This window comes from Bactrocera latifrons, unplaced genomic scaffold (genome assembly GCF_001853355.1).
Source record: "Bactrocera latifrons isolate USDA-ARS-PBARC rearing strain unplaced genomic scaffold, ASM185335v1 scaffold_92, whole genome shotgun sequence".
Lineage (NCBI taxonomy): Eukaryota > Metazoa > Arthropoda > Insecta > Diptera > Tephritidae > Bactrocera > Bactrocera latifrons.
This window is the reverse complement of record NW_017537623.1, coordinates 252,792-276,374: the sequence shown is the minus strand read 5'-3', so window position 1 is coordinate 276,374 and position 23,583 is coordinate 252,792. Positions and strand designations below refer to the sequence as shown.

At 35.0% G+C, this 23,583-nt stretch overlaps 1 protein-coding gene across 6 annotated transcripts in view; it reads right to left on the bottom strand.

Annotated features, from left to right (window-relative positions):
* Positions 1 to 13,963: 13,963 nt before the first annotated feature.
* The window catches only part of LOC108977608 (CUGBP Elav-like family member 2), a 184,246-nt gene continuing 174,626 nt past the window's right edge, over positions 13,964 to 23,583 (bottom strand). For 4 of the 6 annotated variants that reach the window (XM_018947363.1, XM_018947362.1, XM_018947364.1 and 1 more), the window contains 3 exons: positions 19,051 to 19,485; positions 15,101 to 15,247; positions 13,964 to 14,982 (listed from right to left, as the gene is read on the bottom strand). In XM_018947363.1, the coding sequence (XP_018802908.1) occupies positions 14,711 to 14,982; positions 15,101 to 15,247; positions 19,051 to 19,485 (854 nt within the window). In that variant the 3' untranslated portion in view covers positions 13,964 to 14,710. Of the gene's footprint in view, positions 14,983 to 15,100; positions 15,248 to 19,050; positions 19,486 to 23,583 lie in introns of those variants that run through there. The other 2 variants (XM_018947366.1, XM_018947368.1) reach the window with 2 other exon arrangements.

Here is a 23,583-nt window from a genome sequence, read left to right as displayed (position 1 = left end):
TCCTGAATACATTTTAAGTAAATAAAAAATTGCATCCATTGAAAGTATTCGTGTGCGCTGTCAATTTAAATACCTATGATTTATTTAGGTAAAATATCATTAAATTTGTTGCATAAATTCAATTTGATTAAAACCAGTGAATTTCATCCTTTTGATTGGACAAATAATGCAGTGTTTAAAAACCCCTGCAATAATAAGTACACTTAAGGAATGATTTGCATTTAAATGCTTATAACGCCAATTAATTTTTGTTGCAATACATAAAATAAATTATGAGAAATAAAATAAAGCGCTTCGATAGATACAGGGTGTGCCTTCTAATATTCTTAATTTGGATTATTCGGATATTTTTTATTGCATATTCGAGCATCTCGGGCAGAATAGACCTAAGCTCGCGGTGCAATCCTTATGTAATAATCTAATATCTCGGTGGCTGCAGCAATATTCTCCCACATGTGTTTATTTTGAAATTTTCAATATATGATGATTCCTACATTCTTTTGTTTTTCAAATAACCTCAAAAAAGCTAGAGAGTATCCCTTAACTCAATTTCATCCGATTAGAATCGAGCCGGCACTCTATTGTTATTGTAACGGTTTTAAGTCCCCATTAGAGTGGTGAGGTTCAGATAAGTTCTCATTGAGGTCGTCTAACATTGGTCTCAGGAAACTTATCCAGAACGAAATTGCGCAAGAGCCACTCTCGACTCTTGTGTTACATTCGAACGCGTTAAAGTCGTCTAGTGCCAAAAGATTTTCATCACGAAGTAGCGCACCTATGCTCGGGTGAAATCGTGTAGGCCAATACGTAACTGGGCGGATGTATGTATACTAAATATTTCGAACTCGACATCACCTGATCGGAGAAGTGACATTTAAGAGTAGTATCTCTGCGGTCGATGTCCCCATCAATAAGTCATATGTATGTAAGTATGAAGGTTAGGCCGCCATCATTATATCGCTCGCGTAGAAAGTTGAAACCTGGACAACTTAGAAGAATTAAGCAGCTGTTTAACTTGGTTTCTTGGAATGCAGCTTTCGCTAGTAGGTATGTCTTAAGGTCTAAACAGACAAGATGGCTCCACCCATTGCATGTATCAGACCTAACCGAAGTGGAGTTTGGATGTCGTTTAGCGCAAATGCAGCAGGAAAATTTCTGTGAGCACGGCTTGGACTGAATGCCAGCACGCGTCAGGAGGATACGGAGCAACTCTGCTACAAGGAGTTGCTCCAGTGATGACAAATTTAATCTAAAACTCATCAATCTAAACGGAATTAGATGTCCAAAAAAACAGCCCCCAATTGGAAAAAATCTGGATCAATTCTGGTAACGAAGAACCGGATGTCGTGGATATTGTGCTCAGTAATTGAGCGGCTGAGAGATTCTTCTTACGCAGCTTGAACGGTCAGCGGTTCTCCGAACTATTTTTACTCTTAGCGAAGTCAATTTCGTCGCATTTGTTCCCATTATACACTGTTCAACCGGTTCATACGCGAAGTGCTAAATATTTTGTTGTGCACTCTTTACCTTTTAGGTTGTCAAAAAAGTCTTGCGGTATTTTCGCTAGTTGGCGCTGAGAGCGCGTAGTTCTAGTTTTATTCGTCGCATCGGGTCATGCTATACCTTTTTGGAAAGCTCATTTCACGCGCTAACACGTGTTTGATTGATGTCGTTTCTTTGAAGTCGTTCGTAGGTTATAGCGTCACAAACATGCAGCAAAATATATATATATATATATATATATATATCCTCTATTGCTCAGCTTTTGCTAGACTCAAATTAAAATATCTCGGTAAATATCTTCATCTGAATCTATTTTTAGGGAGATCCAGTGCACAATCTCAAAAGAAGTAGTTAGACGTAATAAAAGCTAGTGAACTGAGTTGCCAGTCATTGACACTTACTTTCAATCTGATGTTTAGAGAGTTTTTCTTTTAAAAACTGTACAATTTTATTCGGAGTATGATGTGACATTTTTTACTCGTTAAATTAGTGACCGAAAGTTACTTTTTAACATTTTCCGTTGTATAACTGTATTTTCTTTGAAAAAATGTGGCTCCATGAAGGTTTTGGTGCCAACTCCCTTGCCAATAGTTAATCTTTTGTAGGACTAGGGCGTTGCATGCTCACATTATGATTTGCACATGCGTAAAATTTGCTCACAAACGATAAGAGGATGATGATGGAGGAAAATGGGTCCAAAAATCTGAATTTATATTTCCACGTCGATTTTCAATACAAAGCCGACAGCGATAGCATATGCTTTCGGAAGTCACTAATTAATGCTAAGTATTCTACTGAACTAAAGTTTCCAAAACACAAGCCTAATCAGACCAGTTGGTTTGTAAATGTCAAAGCGATCAACTTTTTCAATACTTTTTGCGCTTACCCTGTATTCTTTTGAGAAGACAAGACTAGAAAATAATTTTTAAGTAAATTTTTAATTCGCATTACAGCTTTCCAAGTAAATAAATACGTTATTAAAACTTTACCATAAATGCAAGAGGATTAAATTTAAGAAGTTTCTGCAATAAGCTTACCATTACATTTCACATTTTGCATTTAAATGCAAGAATAAAGAATTAAATTGAAATTTGCTGAAAAAAGTATGCGAGTTAACAAATAATAACTGTATGCCGAATTTTGCTGTATTTAGAAATTCTAAAATATGAAACGCAATATACATATGTATACCACTTACGTTTAAAAACACATACTAATACATACATTTATGTATTTAACAACTCATACCTTTACACATTTTGGTATATTTGCTGTGTTTTTTTTTCTTCTCTCCTCCCCACACATATGCGCTTTTCAATTTCGAAATTCCATTGTGTTTCGACATTATGCAGCCTGTCAGCCATTGTTAGTGGCAACTTTTTTGAAAATTCACCCTTTCATTATTGAAACTTAAACTTTGTTGTTACTGTAAAATAGTTGGCCAGATTAAAAATCCCACTGACAGCGCTTTATTCCCCCCCCCCACAACAGCAAGTGGCAAGTTTTGTTCATTGTGCAACTTTTGGGGCAGCATATCAGTGGAAAGAAATTTTATATACATACATACATATGCTCATATGTATATGTGTATCATAAACGCTCACTTATGTGCATATGGCATGTAATATGTGTTGGTGGTGTGTGCTGGTTGTTGCATTCGAATATATTCATTGTTATTAAATTCTGCAGAAGGTGTGTGCTTTCATTTCTATTTAGTTTTCCAGTTCGGTAATTAAGGAAAATGTAATAACTAAGGAACTTGGAGTGGTGCAGCAATTTAAACATAGTTTATTGTATATATATGAATACATGAAATATACACGCACATTGTTAGTAATTATTATTTGAAAACTTTTCACGAGATTCAATATTTTTTTTTTTTTTTTGTAATTCGGAAACTCGTCCAAAAGGCACTTCGAATGCAGGAACTTCACACTGGCGAATAAATATGCGTTTCGGTTTAAAACATTTTTCATTATTCGTCGAAAGCGATAACTTGACTAACGAACTTGTAATTAAAACATTATGTAATATTGGAATTATAACGGCAACTGAGTAAATGAAAACCAGCTGAGCGTAAGCGTGTAGAGAAATTTACGATTTGGCGCAAAGGTGTGGTAAATTGGGAAATTATTTTCATACCTTGAAAAGGGTATATTAAAATTGCCACAAACTTTGCCAAATTTAGAAGAATACGTCTAAACTATCTATCTATATCTGTATATATGTATGTACATAAGCAAGTCTCGTAGGTATGAGTTATGGATTTTGCAAACTCATTAAGAAGATACCTATTGGCCGGAACTGACGATATTGATACAAACAGAGCAATCGACATCGTGTCATTTTAAGGAATAATTTTGTATTTGACGAAACAACTTCACGTAATTTGGTACAGATTATTGTCAATGGTGACGGTATAATGCTTGCAGAAATTGCTCATATCGGACCACTATAGCTGTCATACAAAATTGACGACCAATGCCTTCTTATGCTAAAAGAAACGCAATGTTAAAGGTTAATATAGTTCTGCGGAAATTATTACTTTTTTTTTCTTAAATATTATATTTATTCCAATCCCTTGTCATTTGCATTTTCAATCCTATGTTTCTAATTCGTTAAAATTCGCTTTAATGGTTAATCAACAGGTACCAAACACCAACTGTTCTTTTTTTTTAGCATTTCATGTTCGCTTTCGTTGTTGAAACTAACGATAGGGCTACCAAAAGTTCATTCCTACATTTCCAGGCATATTTTAGACTAAAGCAAATTAGATAATATAAAAAATTTATTCGTTTTAAAGATAAACAATTTTTTTTTTTTTTTGGAAAACGATAGACTCAATTTAAAGTGTCTCTGTGAGATTTCGTATAGGAGAAACGTTTTCCAAAAGCTGGAGTGTTCTTTGGTGGAAAATGATCATGGTTTTGGTAAGGTAAGGTAGGGTTCATCCAAAAATCAGCGCATCTCATTTCGACACATATTATTTATTTGTGTTATGCGAAAACACCTAAAAATGGATCATCAAATTCTCAAAGATCGACGAAGCGTTTTGAGATAACCAAGCAATATATGAAGACGAATAATATCATCTAAGCTTTTCGCTAAGTTCGCCAAAAGTGTATTCACCGAGATATTTCAATATCAGTCGGAAGAAAGTCGGGCAATAGAGGTGGAAGTGACAAGTAGATTCCAACTCGCTTGCCTCCATATAGCGTTGGTAAAGAGCATCCGATAAAATATTTAGTCGCACTGCGTGTAAGCATATTGGAGAGTATCTATTTAGCACACATACCATTGTGGCGATACTGTCTTTGCTAAGAGCCAGTGCTTAGTGCGGAAGACCTTTTTCGGTTCTCTCAAGACCTCGAAGTCGCACAAGTTCTAGTCGAGGCCACGGTAGGTCCATAGGGCCAGCGCTAAAACGTCAGACGATATCGGATCCGACTCGCTTAAAATCGAAAATCGCGGTTACAACTGTAGATTATTTTATATAACCTACTCTTTATGTGTTGTAGTGGTCTAAACCAAAATTCTAGGGAACAATAAATCATAATCTGCTGAAGGCATTGAGTGACTGGAGTGTTCATTGCAAATTCGTGTTAGTCAGTTTTGAGTCGTTTCCAGTTAAATATTGTAAAGTTGGGTGCAATATCCGCAAATATTTGCGAGTCATTTATGTCGAAGAACCAAAGCCGCCCCTTTTTCTGACACTCTGTCCTTACCTAGCCACGAGCGCAACCTCCTTCAGATTTGTAGCTATCAACTCCTATAGATTTTATTCTTCAATTTGCTGACTGTTCGCTCAAGATTGGTAGAGGTAGGTATTCTTCTTCTTAACTCTAGTATCGAACAATTTTATGATTAATTGGTTTGGGTGTCTGGCCACAGCGGTAGTGCAGGAAACTGCAAGGCCGATGAGCTTAATAGGACAGGTGTTTCAGTCTCAATAAGTGCGGAATAAAAACGTGTAGGAGCTCCTTTGAGCTCAGCTAGCGTTGGTCAACCACCAGCATCTTTGTAGTCGGAAGGTCCTTCTGCATTAGGATAGGTCTAGACAGCTTTCGCTCTAAGCAATGTTAACCTTTCAATGGTCGTACGAGTTTCTAACTGGACACTGTTTGATCGGGATTCAAGTAGTAGGAATGAACGGATGCCTGCTGCATTAACTGTTTGCCAGATCAAGACCCAGGTGAATAACCGAAAATATAAACCAAGCACGGTAGATAACACCCAAATACAGATTTTTTTCTTCTGGCTTCAGAAATACTTGAGATTAAGTTAAGTAATCGCTATATAACCTAACCTAACCTTACATAGACTGACTCAATGAGACCTAATTTGGTCAGAAAAAATCACTACGGGGATTGTACGAAAATTAATAGGACTGAGTCGATTTAAAAATTGAACCAATCGTTACAGTTCCTTAAAACCTTTCAAAATAGGCACCTTCTGTGTCGATGCAGCGCTGCCAGCGCAATTTCCAAGCATTTAAGGCGTCACGGAGCGCATTCCCCGGAATAGTCTTGAGAGCCGAGGTGAATGCTGCTTGTATCTCCTCAAGAGGGTGGTTTGGTGGCACACCTCGGCTGTAGGGCGGCTGCGGAAGCTGGCCTTGGTTAGGCAGCTGTTCACAAGAAAGGCGGTGTGGGCCGGGGCCTTGTCGTGGTGCAACTTCCAATCGGCTGCGATGTCTTGTCGGACTCGATTGACCCTTTGTTTGAGTCTCTTGAGGACATCCACCTAAAACTTGGCGTTGACGGTTTGTCCAGCAGAAACAAATTCGTGATGGACGATGCCTTTGATGACAAAAAAGACAATAAGTACGGTTTTTACTATGTAATTGCCCATTCATCAGCGACCTCTTCCCGGCCATCCAAAAAGGCCTGGTCCACCAAACCACACTACTTCTTGCTATAGCAGCACCTGGGTAAGTGGTCTATTTGATCATATCAAATGTCTCTGTAGCAGATTTACCGAGTTTCACACAGAACTTAATCGTGTACCTCTGTTCTAACGAACGCTGCATTTTCGACTTACACCACTCTCAGAAATACGTTGCGCGAAAATGTTTGTCCTGACTCTACAGGTGCTCGGCGACAACTGACCAGCCGCTCGTTCGTTAGCTAGGTACGCCATCTACCAAATCCAGTTCGGACCAATTACTTTCGGACAAACCCTATATTTGTTCTTTTTAAATCAACAAAAAAAGTTCAAAGAAAGATAAATACAGAAAAAAGGTCGCTGAGTGATGCTTCTTTCGGGATGGTGATGGTTAAAAAGGACATGAGTAAAGACAGTTTTTAGTATAGTTCGAAATGTTTTTTTTTTTCCAAAAATAAGTAGTGGTTGAAAACGTCTGGAAATAAAAAAAAAATATAACGAAATATGCCGTCGCTTAGATTTTTACTTGCTCCCTACGCTGCGCTGAAGATCAAGTACTCCAAATATACGTGGGTATCTCTTAAAAATTTTCTTGTGCACTAAATTCCATATCGAAATTTTTTTATAACTGCATATTACATAGTTGTTGGACTTTTAGCAATAAATATGAAAAAATATCTCTAAAATAGTTATATAAACTTATGGCTTTAAAACACCACAATTGAATATGCATGCATCAAATATGCACTGCCACAAAACACGGTGGACTTTCATAACCACACATAAAATACCGTTACTTGATGCTTTCTGTAAATTTGATTTACTAATAATATCAACTCCAACGAAATGTCTGTGCGGCATCCGCGAAATCAGTTTACTCGCAGGATACACAGGATATTTTTTATATATCGCTATTACTAAAGTTTTTCTGCTCTCCTTCAGCGCAACGCCTTCGTTTGCTGCATTTCCACCTGCAGTTCGTGGTGCTAGCCAACACCCACCGTTGTAGATGTGCGCGTCTCGTTGCCGTGTGTTCAGCCGCTACAATGTTGACGTTACAGCTGTGCAGATCATGAATGCTTGCCGTTATCCTTAAAGTCATAAATCAGGCAACGGTTGTCCGTCTACTGGCGCAACAATAACGACAACAACAACACAACCAGCGTTGCGTTGTGGCAGTAGGCCGCCAATGTTTGCCATCAACACATGAAATATTTAAACAGCAAAGCTGCGCGCTCCCTCTTACCCGCTTACCATGATTCTCCACCAAGCCCCTGTATGTACCCACGTTCACGCCCCTCAATTCCAACCAATTTCAGTGTTTGGCAACAATTTTAATGTTTTTTTTTTCTCTGGTTTCCTTTGGTTTGAGGTGTCAAAGGTGTGTTATTGTTGCCGAAACTGCTGAAATAGTTGCAAATATTGTTGCAACACTTCATTGTTTTTATGTTGGATTTTTGGTTTCAATAGCCATGTTGTGCTATATATGCTTTTCGCATATGTATTTCTTATTTTATTTGTTTCGATTTGTTGCAACAGCCGCTGTGTGCCGTGACTGTAGCGGGGCCAACGCGTATCCATCGCCGTGGCGCGGCTCGCGTTGCCAGTGCCGCGGGTGATTTTCTGTTGTCGGTGTGAAAACATAAATTGGCAAGTAATTTCTTTTCACTGCTTCACTCTTATTTGTTTTCACTTTTATAGCCTGCAACTATATTCTTCGGTTTTTCCTGTTCACAGGCACAGTGGTTTAATCAGTCGTACGAAGCGAAAATATTATAATTTGGCTTGAAGCTGAGAACGGGGAATGGAGAGAATAAAACTCTCCACTCACTATTAGATTTTTATATAAACTCTAATTGTAGCTATATATTAAACCTTCTTATTAATTATAGGTATTTTATATATTTTTTTTTTTTTAACTTAAAATTTATTGAAATTCGGATTTTCTTATATTTAGTAGCAATATTAAAACTAAAATAATTGTTATAGATTAAGTACTAATGCATATAATAAATAATACAATTATTTTCTGATATATTTTTTTTAAATTTTTTTTATATCTTTCCTGCTGAATCCAATTTCCTAAATAAAATTTTCCTTGGTTTCTGTCTCTGACGCTACACAGTCCAACGCTTGCAATTTTGTTTTCATTTAGTGTATATTTGTTGCACTAACAAACAATGTACGCCTCCATACAAGCAATGATTTTTTATTAATTTTTATTTTCTCCTTTAATATTTAGGTTTATAGTTACTTGCAACATTTCATTTTAGATTAACTATAGTTTGGTGTTTTTGATTGCTCTCTTGAAATATATTGTATTTTTAAGCAATTTCCTGTGCATGTAGAAATCGTAGTATATTTTTAGGCTGCACAATATCGCAATATTTAAATTGAAAACAAAAATTGATCGCATTTTCAAGAATTAGCAAGTGTCCGCAGCAATTATGTGTATTAAGATTGCCATCCCATGGCACAAGGCTGCCAGGTAATTGCCCACGCTGACGTTTTAGCTATTTGGATAAAAGGAAAGTTCCTGAACACTGTTTAAGATCTAACCCAAATGTACCTAAATGTGATTATCAAGTGAGCAGAGAGAAATGCATTAGCCATAATTCATTATTATTCGCTTTATTGTTGTTCTATAAAACCGTAGTTTTGACAATAATGTTTGAAGGAGTCGTTATCTGGTGGAGGGCTTTCGGAAAAGCCACATTAGCTAAGGAGCTGGAGCGTGTTCATAGAGCCGTCCTCAAGGGCATCTGTGGTGCACTAAGGACAACCCCAACAATGGTACTCAATGTCATTTCACATACAGAAATTTTCCACCACTGCTTCGATTACATTCCTTCTCTGCTGTGAAGGATATGTGGGTGCGACGATACCGTTGGGAGTTGAGAGGGATATGAAGTGGTGGAGTCGTCTGTCTGGATAAAATACTACTTTAGCGACTTATAACCGGAGGTGGTTGCCATCAAGGTAGCAGTATATGTATAGTAGTGCTCAAAAGTGTAGCTTCCTTCAGAGAAATGTGCATGCACTCCGATAGCCGGGCGGCTATACTGGCTTTGAGCTCTCCAACTGGGGTCACAGCGGAATCGCCGAGCGCTGTGCAGGGCAGCCTTAACCCAATTTCATACGATTTGAAGCTGGTCGGTATTCTAATGTGTTCTGTGTTTTGGTGTTGAATTTATTGGACCTTTTGTTAGCTCAACAAGCGTTGGTTCACAACCAGAACATGAGCGACTGCGTGGTTCGTTTGGCTCAGAGTGAACTGTAAGAGAACCTCCGAACTACTGACTCTTAGCAAAGTCAATCCCGTCGATATTGTACGTGTTTTGACTGGATGTTGTCCAAAAGGCTCACAAGCGCTTCGGAGAAACCCAGGCATACATACCTTTGACAATCCCAGAAAAGCTGCTCGGATCGATTTTTACCGCCTTAATGAATTTGTGGTAAGCTCAAAACGCTTCGGCGATATATAAGGAATTGTTAATTTTAGGAATTTATGGGTGGCACAAAGCACAAATATCTGTCCAAATGCGATCTATCGACTTTAAGTCAACTCTACGATCTAACCTTATCAAATCTTGATCGCATTTTGAAAATTATACATATAGTATGTTATGTTCCTATTTTTCGACCGATGTCACAATACTACATATGAATCTGCAAAGTAACCAAAATACGCGCTGGTTTCCATCTTAACCTCCTCATTTATGTAAAATATTTTCCAGAGTGCCGCTGTCTTAATTTTGAAAAGTGGGAAGAGTTGCCGAGGACAAATCTGGCGAATGTAGTGGGATTGAATTAAATCATGAGACGCCTTTGAGACACCAATGATTTTAGCTAGCAATATAGGATAGAAAGCTATTCAAAACGCTTTTCAACCAAATATAATTATATTTGATTGAATTTTTGTGGTTCTTGGCTCTAGAATATACATGTATGGACGTAGTTCAGCGAATTAAGAGACAGGTGCTACGGGTTCATTGCTGCAATGTGCAATCTGGTGCTTAGTAGCTGGTTACATGACAGAAAAAAAAATCTAAATTATAGCAAATTTGGTTTTGAGAATATTATTTAACATAAAGTGGTTTTGAAAAAATAATCAAAATTATAACAAATTCAGTCTTACCACTGTTTGTTTACAAAAAATGGTTTTGATAAAAAAATCAAAGTTATAGCAAATTTGCTGGTTTCCTGAAGAGGTTCAAACGAGGATACGCTGAAATTCTCTCCTCCTTCAACAGCATCCCTAAAAACTTGAATCAAGGGAATTTGAAGGGAAGGTTGGATGGAGAGTTTTCTGTAAGGAGCTCTCCGCCAAGCTTAGCTTTAAGCTGCCGTACCAATGTAATATTTTTCAAGCAGAAGTCGTTGCTTTTAAGAAAGCATGTAGACGTACATCTACAAAGTATTCACTCCGAGAGCAAAGCGGCTGACCTCGCTAATTGTGCGATCAAATTTAGTTAAGGAGTATCCTCACTACAAACAGCATCAATGTGTATGTCGATCTTTATTTGCAGGACTTTTCCAAGACTTGGTACACGGTGAAAATCTGCTCGATTGTGGATTTTCCAGGTCTAAAGCTACACGGATAAGGTCCAATCAGTTTGTTGACGGCGGGCTTCAGTCTTTCTCCTCCTCCTTTTTTGGATTGGGCAGAGCACACTTAAATTCCAATCGCCGGGCATGCTTTCATCCGACCATTTTCTACAAAGAAGCTGCTTCATGCTTCTTATCAGTTCTTCACCGCCGTATTTGAAAAGCTCGGCTGGTAATCTAGCGGCCCGCGCATTTTTGTTGTCTTTCAGACGGGTAATTGCTGTATGAACTTCTTCATTATCTTCAGGCATTAATTAGTAATAAAAAATTGCTTTCAATATATTCCCATTAATGCATTTACTAGTTTCTTTATTTTATTAAATAATAATTCAATAATACATTTATTAATATTTAATATTATGTTCTAAAAATAATTTTCCGTTTTACAGATTTGCACAGAAAAAAAAAAAATATTCTACAAAATTGTAGCATAGTGTATGTAAGTATATTTATAATATGTTATATATTAGTATATGCTTTCATATTTCACATGATGAATATGAATCTGTCTGAAGGTAAAACACTTAATTTACTGCTATGTAAATAGTAAGTACACTTTTGATAGCACACATATACACTTATGCAGGTGCATATGTATATGTCTGTATGCCTACATTATAAAATTTCCACGCGCAACAAATTGTTGCACATACATACATGTATATTTAACGGAAATTAAAAACACTACTAATTTACTACGAATGTTGGCCTAAGACTAAGTCACATAACTAATTTTAATTAAAAATTTGTAAATTTGATTTATATATGTATGCGTTAAAACCAAGCGTGGCATATGCGGAGATGTTCATATAACATAACTGTATGTATGTAGTTGACTCTTTGTAATTACTATGACTCAATTTGTGACCTACAAATTCTATTATTTTTTGTTTGCAACTTTTATTTGGTGCGAAAGTTTCATGACTAAGAAGTGCTTGTGCTAAGAGCTTGGCTTAAACTTATTATGCAGTAAACAAAAACAAAAAATTATTTCAAATGTAACTGTTAAAAATATATGTATGTGTTTATGGTTAACATTTGTGCTATGATTACATTGATCCACGAAGAAAAGCGCTCCTGATCACGCCATGGCTACTAAGAAGTTGTGTTGTAATGTGGCAACGTTATTATATGTACCGTTATTTTATTAGCGAGTGGCAAAAGAATGCTCGCTAAAGTAAGAAAGTGTTTGTTGAAGTATAAAAGTAATTTTAATCATTCGTTTTCTGTGCTAAATTTCCAAAAATACTCTAAACTTACTGCTTCTTTGCCTTTAGTGGAATTTTATGCGAGTTGTGTGTTCGACTACCAACGCTTACGAAAACTGGTCTTGCGTTTACTTTTCTATAAATGATAAGAGCTGGAGCAATCGCGCCATTGCTTGGAATTTGCGCAGGTCGCTAACAGTGGTATGTAATTGAATTGAATAACAAAGGAAATTATAGCCAGAGAATTCAGTCTGGTCAAAAAAAGAAACAAAAAAAATACTAACAAGTGACATCAATGAGAAATTTATAGACATTTCACAAATAGAGAACCAAATTTCTGCATCTATTTCAACAATTTGGCGTGCGGTGAAACGAAATCTTAACATTGTACGCGCCACTCTTTAAACTACATCATAAAGTCTCTCTCATACACCATAAGTCCCTTGTTTCTGTTTTGTCCGAAATCACATGAATAAAGAAACTGGTTTCAAGTTTAAGAAAACTAAAATTTTGAATAACGCGAATGCGACAAAGTAGACAATGCGTTTAAAAAAAATTTACATAGGTGATTTTCTTCGATGAGAAAAAGTTCAACCTCGATGGTCCACACGGCTTTTTGGCATAATGAAGAGATTTACGAACAAAGCCGCGATTTTTTTTAAAGCGCAATTTCGGTGAAGAATCACTTATGGTATGGGGCGCATTTTCAAATTCTGCGACATTCCCGTCTTTCCAAATGCATAGTTCCGAACTTCAGGTAGTATTAGAAGCAAATACGCAATCCTATATGTAAGACACTTGTAATAATCTTGAAAAATCTTTCACTTTTCAACAAGACAACGCAAGAATTCATACGAGCAGGTCAACGAAAACGTGAATTCAACGTAAAAATATCGATCTTTTGGAATGGTTAACATGTCTTGATGTAATTCCTATTTTGGATATATGGACTTTATTAACCCCAGAAAAGATTCTTATTACACCTACTCAATGCCAAATTGAACATCGCACTTTTTAATAACAATGGAAACACATAAAAAAAATGGAAAAAAGAGAAATTTGTTTCGTTCCTTTTTTTTCGTAGTGAAAGGGTTTTCTTTATAGCAATGAAACAAAGTGTAGCGCTTTTCCAAAAAGTATTTTTGTCTAATTTTTTCCAAAGCTCTTCAAAAAACTTTTAAGAAATTAATTTTTAAGCGGCGAAATGAAATTTTTTAACGAAATGGCGCGTTCTTTTGAGCTATTATTGCGCTATTCATCATGTTTTGGACGTCAGTCAAAACTAAGTAACAGTAAAAATTCAACAAGTGTGCTGTGGCAACATTTTGAATTTTTTTGTTTAATTTAAAACCAGCTATTTGTTAACAAAAAGTGGTTTTGAAAAAAAAAAAATTATAGCAAATTTGGTTTTGAGAATATTTGTTAACAAAAAGTGGTTTTGAAAAAAAACCAAAATTATAACAAATTTGGTTTTGAGAATATTATTTAACAAAAAATGGTTTTGAAAAAGTAATCAAAATTATAGCAAATTTTGTCTTGAGGCTATTTGTTTACAAAAACTGGGTCTGAAAAAAAATATAAAAATTATAGCAATTCCGGTCTAAGCGCTATTTGTTTAAAAAAAAATCGTTTTGAAAAAAAATCAAAATTATAGCAAATTCGGTCTAAGCACTATTTGTTTAAAAAAATCGTTTTGAGAAAAAATCAAAATTATACCAAATTTTGTCTTGAGACTATTTTTTTTACAGAAAGTTGTTTTGAAGAAATAAAACAAAATTATAACAACTTTTGTCTTATATTATCTTAGCTATAGTGTTGAATTTTCTTTAAATATGTGCTAGCTCCTTGGTTAACCGCAGGGCGAATTTTTTTTCTTCTTGCCACGAGGCATTGAGAAATTGATGAATCTTTGTTTCAGCACTGTTAATAATATAATTTTAAATTTGCAAAAAATCACTTTTGAAACAAAAAATATCTTTTACAACAAATCTTACTAAATGAGGTTGTATTTATGGTACATTTAATTACAAGAACAATTTTTGCTTTGTAATTATGGACTTTTGTAAATATAAATACATATACTAGGTATAACAATTGTTGCTGCATATTTTGTATAGTTACAGTTTACATACAAAAACAAAAACAACATTTTAGTTTGCCTTTATTTTGCTTTTTAATTTATCCCTAAACAATTCAGCAAATTTGTTTGAATGTAACCATGCTACAGAAAAGCTACTTCCCTAACAGTTTTTGCCTGCTTTGTTTTAGTTTAAGCTCTTTCTTTGGTCTTTATATATTTATATATATGCAATAAAATGTATATATGTATGTATGTGTGCTTTTAAGCACTTTGACTTGAACTTTTATTTTCACTATGAAAATTTGGGGCCTTTGGTTTATTTGTCGCTGCAGGCTATACTCTTTATCATCTACTATTTCCGCTTCAACGTCTCATTTATCATCCGCATTGTCACACATTAGCTGCCGGCGACTATGCTTTAGCTGCTTCAATATGGCTTAGCTGCATCCTTAGAGCGCTTTAGTTGTACTTTCAAGCGTTTGGTGCCGATTTGGAAACCGTGCATTGCCTGTATGGCCGCGCCCGCCGACAGCGGATTATCGTAGGACACAAAACCGAAACATTTGGACAGATTAGTTTGCTTGTCGATGAACACTTTGGCGGACAGCACATTGCCGAATGGTAGAAATGTGGATGCGAGATCAGTGTCGGTGAATTCCTGAGGTAGATGGTAAATGAAAAGATTACTGCCATCCGGTCCTGCAGCGAGGTGAACAGAGATATTTGTGTAAGTGCGGGTTTACTTCAAAATATTTTTTGTAAAATTAATTTACTATAAAATTAATATTATTTTAGTTATAAATTAATTTCAACTCACCTTCGACTTGTTTCCCAGCGACTCCTGCTGCCGCAGCCTGCAGTGCAGTGGTGGTTAGCGGTGTAGCAGTTGTTGCAAAGGCGGCACCATTAGTTAAGGGGCTTAGTGTCGGTGCATAGGGTGAGGTAAGGCTTTCTCCACCGGGCCCTAAATAAAATTTTTAGCATAATAAAAAATAAAAAAATATTACTTAAATGCTTGGGAAATACAAAATTTAAATATTTTCATAATTTTTGCGCTGAAAATACATTTTTTGTTCGGTTTGTATACACGAGCTCACTGATTTCGCAACATATCATCCACAAATGTCTGAGAAATGTTTGAGAAATATCAGAGCTACACAAATTCAGGGTACATACAGACATACATAGCTATGTAAAGACATTAACATACACACGTATACATAGACGTACATATAGGAGTTGACTACAACAACCTGCGCAATAAAAGTAGGGAAACATGCATTGGGGGCGAGACATAATTTTCTTGCTGCGTGCGCATATTTTAATATACCTGCTTAGGCGCCTACATATCGACACCCAAAATGCAGAATAACATAACCTCATATTTATATTTCCATATGCATTTACAGGTGGAGATGAAACGGAAAAACAGAATGTACCTTTCGGTTATTAAATGGTTATATATTGGTTATTTATTGGTAATATATTGGTTACTTATTGCTTATTTATTGGTTATACTGACGGCGGTTGCTGATGATTTTACGCTACATTTACGTAATATGATGGTTTAAATTGGAAGCAATAAATGTAAGTTCAAATTCTATTTTTTGATAATACTATGTGTTGTTCTGCCTTTTGGGTGCCGATATATACTATACTTTTATTGAAACTAACCATTTTTTAATGTTCGCTGCTTTATATCGACCTGCAGTCTTGTTTTGTGGGCGTTAATATTGAATACGGTTGACAACAGCAGGTTCAGCCTTTTTGTTGTATGTGAAAAACAATATTCTTATTTTCTTTTAAAATAAATCTACCTAAAGTTTGTAATTCTTTGCTTTGTGTTAGGCAGAATATTTGTTAAAATTTTCTATACCGTCTGCTTTTTCTTTGTGGTTCTACTGAATAACCATACCTGTACTGCCGTGTGGTTGACATTCCTTTCAAAAACATATTATATAAAATAACCTCAATCGTTAGAAATGAACTGTATCCATTGACATTTTTAGGCACTTAATATAGAAACTTTTATATTCTTAAAGATTTAAGCAAAAAAAAAAAAAAAAAAAAAAAAAAAAAAAAAAAAAAAAAAAAAAAAAAAAAAAAAAAAAAAAAAAACAGAGATCAGGGAGAGTGGTCTCTTTAACGTGCAGAGAGAGAGAGTGAGGGCACTATGGCTTGAAGTTGACTCCTGTAGTCAAGAATGGAAAATAATTGGTATTCCAAAAGATTTATATTATAATATACTAAACTAATTTCGTATTTTGAAATTATCACAATTTCGGAATTTCTCGTAAGAATGTGAAGATTTTCGGCTTTAGAGAACTCAACTCATTAATAAAAATTGCAGAAGATAAGAATTTTTGGTTTTAGAGATATCTACTCATTAAAGAAATTCCTGAAGAGTCTGGAAGATTTTGTTCTCTAGAAAGCTGATATAATTAATTAAAATTGCTGAAAGCGAAAATTCTGTTCTCTAGAGAACTGAATTCATTGATTAAAATAGCTGAAGGGGAAGATTTTGGGTTTTGGAGATATGAACTCATTAATAAAAATTCCTGAAGAAAAAATGGGCCTTACAGAGCTCAACTATTTAATAAAAATTTCTGAAGGAAAATATTTTGAGCTTTAGGAAACTCAACTCATTTAAAAAAAATTCTTAAACGAAAAAAATTTGAGCTTTAGAGATCTGAACTCATTGTTAATCATTTCTGACTGCTGTTTTTCAATTCCGATACTTGATTATTACATACACATATTACCATTGGCTTGAACATATACAAAAAATCAACTAATTCGTCTGTTTCTATGAGACCCTCTAAATACTAACATATCCCTAAAGGTTTCAATACATTTTTGTGTGTAGCAAACAGCACCCTTTGAAGCTCTGCTTAACGGTTTTAGTTATAATTAATATTTTAATATTTGCTTACATTTGTATACCATTTAATCGCCTCAATTCTACTCATCTAACCTTTCTTTCCTTATGATCCGATCTAGTCGAAACTTTTCGTCTTAAATAACTATCTCAATTCGAAGACTAACTATTATATATTCCAGTCAGATTACAGTTATAATATCACATTTTCGGCGCTGCCTTGTTTAGTCAGACCCAAACCAAAATCACATGATTAATATAGTAATTTTACCTATAGTTATACGGATCGTTGGTACTTTTTAAAGACGTAGATTATAATTAGAAGATTTCACTAAAAGAAACCTTGTTGCCATTGTTGTTATTATAGTGGTTTAAAATCTTACCGTATAGTTGAAATATGTTTCGAAACTAGTGCCAAGTTACCAGACCTTGACTAATTGTTTTTAGAAGCTATTTGAGAATTTTCTAAACTGAGAACTTATAAATCAGAATACTTTTAAAATAAGGCGTTGTTGTTATACGTGGTGAACAGAGTCCAAATATATATAAAATAGTGTTGAAGTCAACCGGATCCTAATCAGAATTGTTGATATATAAAATGAAAGCTATTATGGGATATGAAGACCAAGTGGGGAAATATGGATATATCTTACGTTCCTAATTGTGCTCTCGCAACAAATTACACAGAGCATATTAGGTAGAGTTTTTATTTGCATTTCGGTTGACAAACCTTACAACTAATCAAATGATAATAATTTTAGTTATCACTGCCATTTCATGATTATATGAGTTAGGTGCTTGGGAAATATTTATGATTTCGTGATTTTCAACTTCCAAATATACTTCTAAGCGGTACTACTTTGGTCCTGATAACTCTAATTGTTTTAGTGGCAATCTCTCAATAAGTTTTTTTTTTTATGTATATTATCGGCGTTACTACGTGGACCTTACTTTGTAAACAAATAATATCATATGTGCCCACAACTAGTTGGAGACGTTTATTACATATTTGATTATAATACTGTTATTGCTTTTATTATTTGGTTGTATGAACGTTATTACACATTTTAAGACATGCAAATGTGCAAAACTCAAGCAAGAACAAACAAAAACTAAATTTTCTATAAGATGCAGTGTTAATGAGGAACCCAAATAATAATTTTTCAACTAAATATTACATGCGGTGCATAACTAGGAAACGTTAACAACATTCACGAGTATGAGACGGGAAAGTCATAAAAGCTAAACTCGAACTAAAGCAAGGTTGAGTTGTTATCAAAAGTTGAGTTGTTGTCAAAGTTGAGTTGTTTTCAAAGTTGAATTGTTTTCTAAATTGAGTTGTTGTCAAAGTTGAACTGTTTCTAAATTGAGTTGTTGTCAAAGTTGAGTTGTTTTCTAAGTTGAGTTGTTGTCAAAGTTGAGTTGTTGTTAAAAGTTTAGTTATGTTCAAAGTTGAGTTGTGTTCAGAATTGAATTATTTTCAGAGTTGAGTTGTGTTCAGAATTGAATTGTTTTAAAAGTTAAGTTGTGTGCAAAATTGAATTGTTCTAAAAGTTTATTTCTGTTCAAAGTAGAGTTTTGCTTTTAAAAGTTGAGTTGTGTTCAAAATTGAGCTGTTGTGAAAGTTGAGATGTTTTCAAAGTTGAATTGTTTTCAGAGTTGAGTTGTTTTCAAAGTTCAGTTGTTGTTAAATTTGAGTCTACATTCTTGCGGTATTCAAAGTTGACTTTATTCAAAGTTAAGTTGTTTTCAAAAATTTCAATTCCCAAAATTGCTTAAATACGAGTTTAGCGTTTTGTGCTTTAACTACACACAATATACTATATATATAATAACATATTCAATAAATACAGACCCCATTTTCATACTGGCAGTTGGCTCATACTTACAAATATTGGCAGCGGTGGCTCCGGTCAGCTGTGCCGTCATAGTTAGGGGCGTTTGTAGTAGATGGGCTATGTGCGCTTGCGCCTGCGCTTGATTGCTGGCGCTCAACGCCCGTGCGGGATCATACGCAAGTCCGTGTATGTGACGTTGTTGCTGTTGTTGATGTTGATTCTGTTGTTGTTGTTGATGTGATGAGGTGACAAGGTGACTGTGTGACTGCAGCGCTTGGTTGGGTGAATAGTTGTGCGCACCTAGTGCGGCCAGCGTTACCAGGTTCTGCATCGGAATGGATCGAGCTGAGAGTAGTCCATTGCCAACAGTGTTGCTGGGCTGGCCAGACGCATCAGCTGCACCGGCTGTGGCATGGTTGGCGGCGGCGGCGGCAGCGGCCGATAGAGATGCGGTTGTGACACTGTGATCCGGTGGGAAATTTAGTCCTGATATTTCCATTTTATGTGTTTTTTTTTTTTGGTTTTTAGTTTATCAAAGGTTTTTGTATTTTGGATTTTTGGTTTTTGTTTGAATTTGTTTGTGGTTTTATGATTTTGATTTTGATTAAGGTTTTTTTTTTTGGTTTTTTTGTATTTGTACATGACCACAGAGTCAATCATAGAGACATACCAAAAAATGTTCAACGAATATAAAAATAAACATAGAAGAAAACACACACCCAATTGGATTATTTACATTTACAAAAAAATTATTTTTGCTATTTGCAGTTTAAGTTGTAAAATTTCAAAAAGAACAAAATAATATTTTATAAAACAAATACATATAAACATACATACAAAGTGTACGGGTATAAAAAAAATCATACAAAAATATATGCTACTTACATACATAAATAAACTGAGTAATTATAGATTAATGTAAATAATTAATGAAAGGAAAATGCATCAAAATAAGCTAGTATCGAGAAAATTACAATAAAATTACAATAAAAATACAATAAAAATAAATTACAGAAAAAAAAGTTTGCGAAAATGCAATGCGGTTAGCAATAACAACAACAAATACAAACTAAGCTAAATGAGAACTTCAATGCGAGAATTAAAAGTGCTGCGGCGAAATCGAGACTTTGCGGTAACAAAGCGCTTATTAATTTGCGCAACAGCGAATTATTTGTCACGCCAGACGCTCGTCACAGCGTAAGCGGTGTGTGTGTGTATTAATTAATGACATTATTGTATTAGCGTTTAAGTCAGCGGCAATGCATTGTGGTACCACTACGGCGGGTCAGAGTTAATAAATAATATATGTATGTATGCACTTATACATAGACAAAATTCAAACTAATTGCATGCTTTAATTGTAGCGAAACATTGAGGATAGAGATTTATGTTTTAAAAGTAATGAAATCAGAAGAGAAATGAGATAGAACGCGAAGAGTGGGTGGGCGTGTGGGCGAAGTCGGGCGATGAGCACGAGTGTGGTGGCGTAAACTGCGCTGCTAATGTTAGAAGATATGTATATTGATGTGAGAGAATATGTATAACATATATACCTAATTTATACGAGTATATATGTATCAACAAAAATGTTACGATGTTTGTTCGAAAAGAATGATGAACTCTCATATTTCGCATGACACATGGACAAATTCCACATATTGTTGGTGTATTAGACTTGTCACAGTCATAGCACTAGTTCAGTGCACAGATTTCGTGATTATCGTGTAACTATTGCAAAACAGCTGTCATTAATTCGCCAAAATAACAGAATATGTCTATATATTACTATTCACGGCAACCATTATAATAAATTACGGTTTTTTTTTTAAAGGAACGCTACAAAAGCAGACCGATAAGGACTTTTTTCAGTAGGTTAGGCAGTGTCGAGAATATTTCTGCTGCCAGCGCATCAATTGAGGAAGACCGCAATTAGTCTCTCACACGTAATTCTCAAACGTTAGGCATCTCTGGACGTCATTTTGGCGAATTTTGCAAAAAGATCTTGGCCTATATACTTACAAGATGAAATTGTTTCAAGAACTGAAGTCGTTTAAAAACCAGAATCGTCGTGTGTTCGTGAATTGGTGGTTCTAACAGTTCTGTGCCATCAGCTAAACAGCGAGTGTCACAATCAAATTATTGGAAACCAAGTTTGATGAACGCGTTATGTCACGAAATGTCTCAGTCATTTGGTGGCCTCGGTCGTGTGATTTGAGGCTGTTAGACCATTTTCTGTGGGGATACGTCAAGTCTATGGTCTATGCCAACAAACCGTCAACGTTTGATAAGCTTTGTAAAAATATCGAATGTGAAATGGCAGCAGTATCGCGCGATTTTTGAATGGAATATAGGATTTGGCGTTTGGACTTCTGCAAGCGTGCCCGTGGTGGTCATCCAAAAGAAATCAAGTTCTATAAATAATGTCATAGAATGTACTTTTATAGCAATTTTCTTGAATTTATGAACCTAGCGTCTGCAATTTTTAATTCACCATACTTTTCAAACAAACCTCGTCTTTATTACTCACCACAACAAAAAAAAAAAAAAAGAGAAAAAAAAGAAACAGAGCAAATAATTATTTCTGTGTGGCTTATGGTTTAATTGTAATCGCCGCAATTAACTACACACACATATGCATACATACATATACACAAGACATATGTATAGAAAAAAGGTGTATACTTTTTTCCAATAAAGCTGCTTTCAATTACCAAGTGTTTGCCAAAAGTCTGAGTGTAACAACAGTTGGGGGAAGTATTTATAGTCGGTGTTTCTTTAGTAGACAGCTAAAATTATTTTGTTTTTTAAAATAAATAAAATTTGTTATATTTATTATATATATTTATTATGAAAGTTATAATTATTTATAGCTTTAGGAGTCATTCTAGTAGTTATACATTTAATTATTATTTAAAAAATATTACAAACATTTTTTTTGTAATGATTATGTGAGGAGTTATCATGTCAACGCGGACGCATGCTTTTTCCGATGGGTTATCGGAAATGGAGTCGCAATGGCCGAGTTTAAAATATTTTCTTTTGGAAAAATTTCAGAATTTCTTTGTCAATAGTGCATATTTGTAACAATAAAAAATTCTAATAAATTATTTAATTTTTTATATGAGAAAAATTGTTGAAAAAAGGCAGCATTTTGCCCGAAACATAAATTACATTTCTAGTATTAAATTTATATGAACCTAAGAAAGGCGTGAGTTTTACATAAGTCAGAACATTAGTTTGTGAAATATATCATTTTGAGTGAATAAACTATATATTATTGTCAAAAACTGATTACAAGAGAATTGCGCATGATGATAAATATTGTTTCTGAAGTGAAAACCTTCGCTCAATGACGAGTTTCGGGACACTGCCATGAAAATCAACCAGCAAGGATTGGTACGCTAAGTTTAGAAGTAGAAATCACCGGAAATATTGAACGCAGTGGATGCTCAAAGGAGGTTGCCACCGACGAAAACAGCAAAAAAGTCCATAAAATAATTTCAGATGATCGTAAAATGAAGTTGTTCGAGATATCAGGCAGTCTCAAGTTATCAACTGAACATGTGCATCATACCATTCTCCAATTCACGAAAATATGTGTGTGGCGAAGCTCTATACAAAGTAGGTACAGCGCGAACTCCCTTTATGATGAAATGTTCAGGCAGAATATTTGCGTCGATATGTGGCAATGGATGAATTATATATAGTTCCACCATTTCACTCCGAAGTCTTATCCCAAAACTCCATGAATCATTCTTCGATCTGAAGCTTAGTGTGTATGTCCTGTCCTTCGATCTCAAAAGAATGCGCGCTGGGGAAAGGTTTTCGTCGAATGAAGAGATGAGGCGCCGAGGCCTATTTTGCAGCAAAGGTCAAATCTTACTACAAAAATAGTATCGAAAAGTTGTAGGGGCGCTATAGTCAGTCTATTACCCTTGCAGAGAACTATGTTCCATAAAAAAAATACGAATTTGGCAAAAATTACGACTCTCACATGGCAAATATAACAAGCAATTGTTACAAAAATTTTCACAATGTTTCCTTAACTAACTAGTAGCATTTTCAAAGATTTTACCTAGGCAGACAGATGGTGGTGTACGGAGATATATACCACATATATACCATCATTTCAATAACCACCATCTGAGTAAAATAACGTTAGTTTTATTAATAGAGGTAAACGAAATTTGGTTTTGACTTTGAGTAACACATTTCTATTGTCCATAAAAAATTTAAATTAAATAAGCACGTGACATTATATTTAGTGCAATAACGAGAACACTAAGAGCCTTCTGATGTCTATAGAACAAAACAAAACGTTTTGCTGATATTTGAGTTTCTATTGCGACTTTCGGAAGCACCACCAATACATAAGCAGTTTGTCGTAAGTATCCTTCAGCTTTATTGTTTCCCATGTGACCCATACTATCTTCCCTGAAAGCTTTCATTCCGCTGTCAGGCTGGCATTTTTTTTTTTTTTTTTTTTTTGAAATTTTTTTATTTTTTTTTTTTTTTTTTTTTTTTTTTTTTTTTTTTTTTAATATTATACATTCAAATAGTCACCTACAAAGCGCTTTCGCAAAG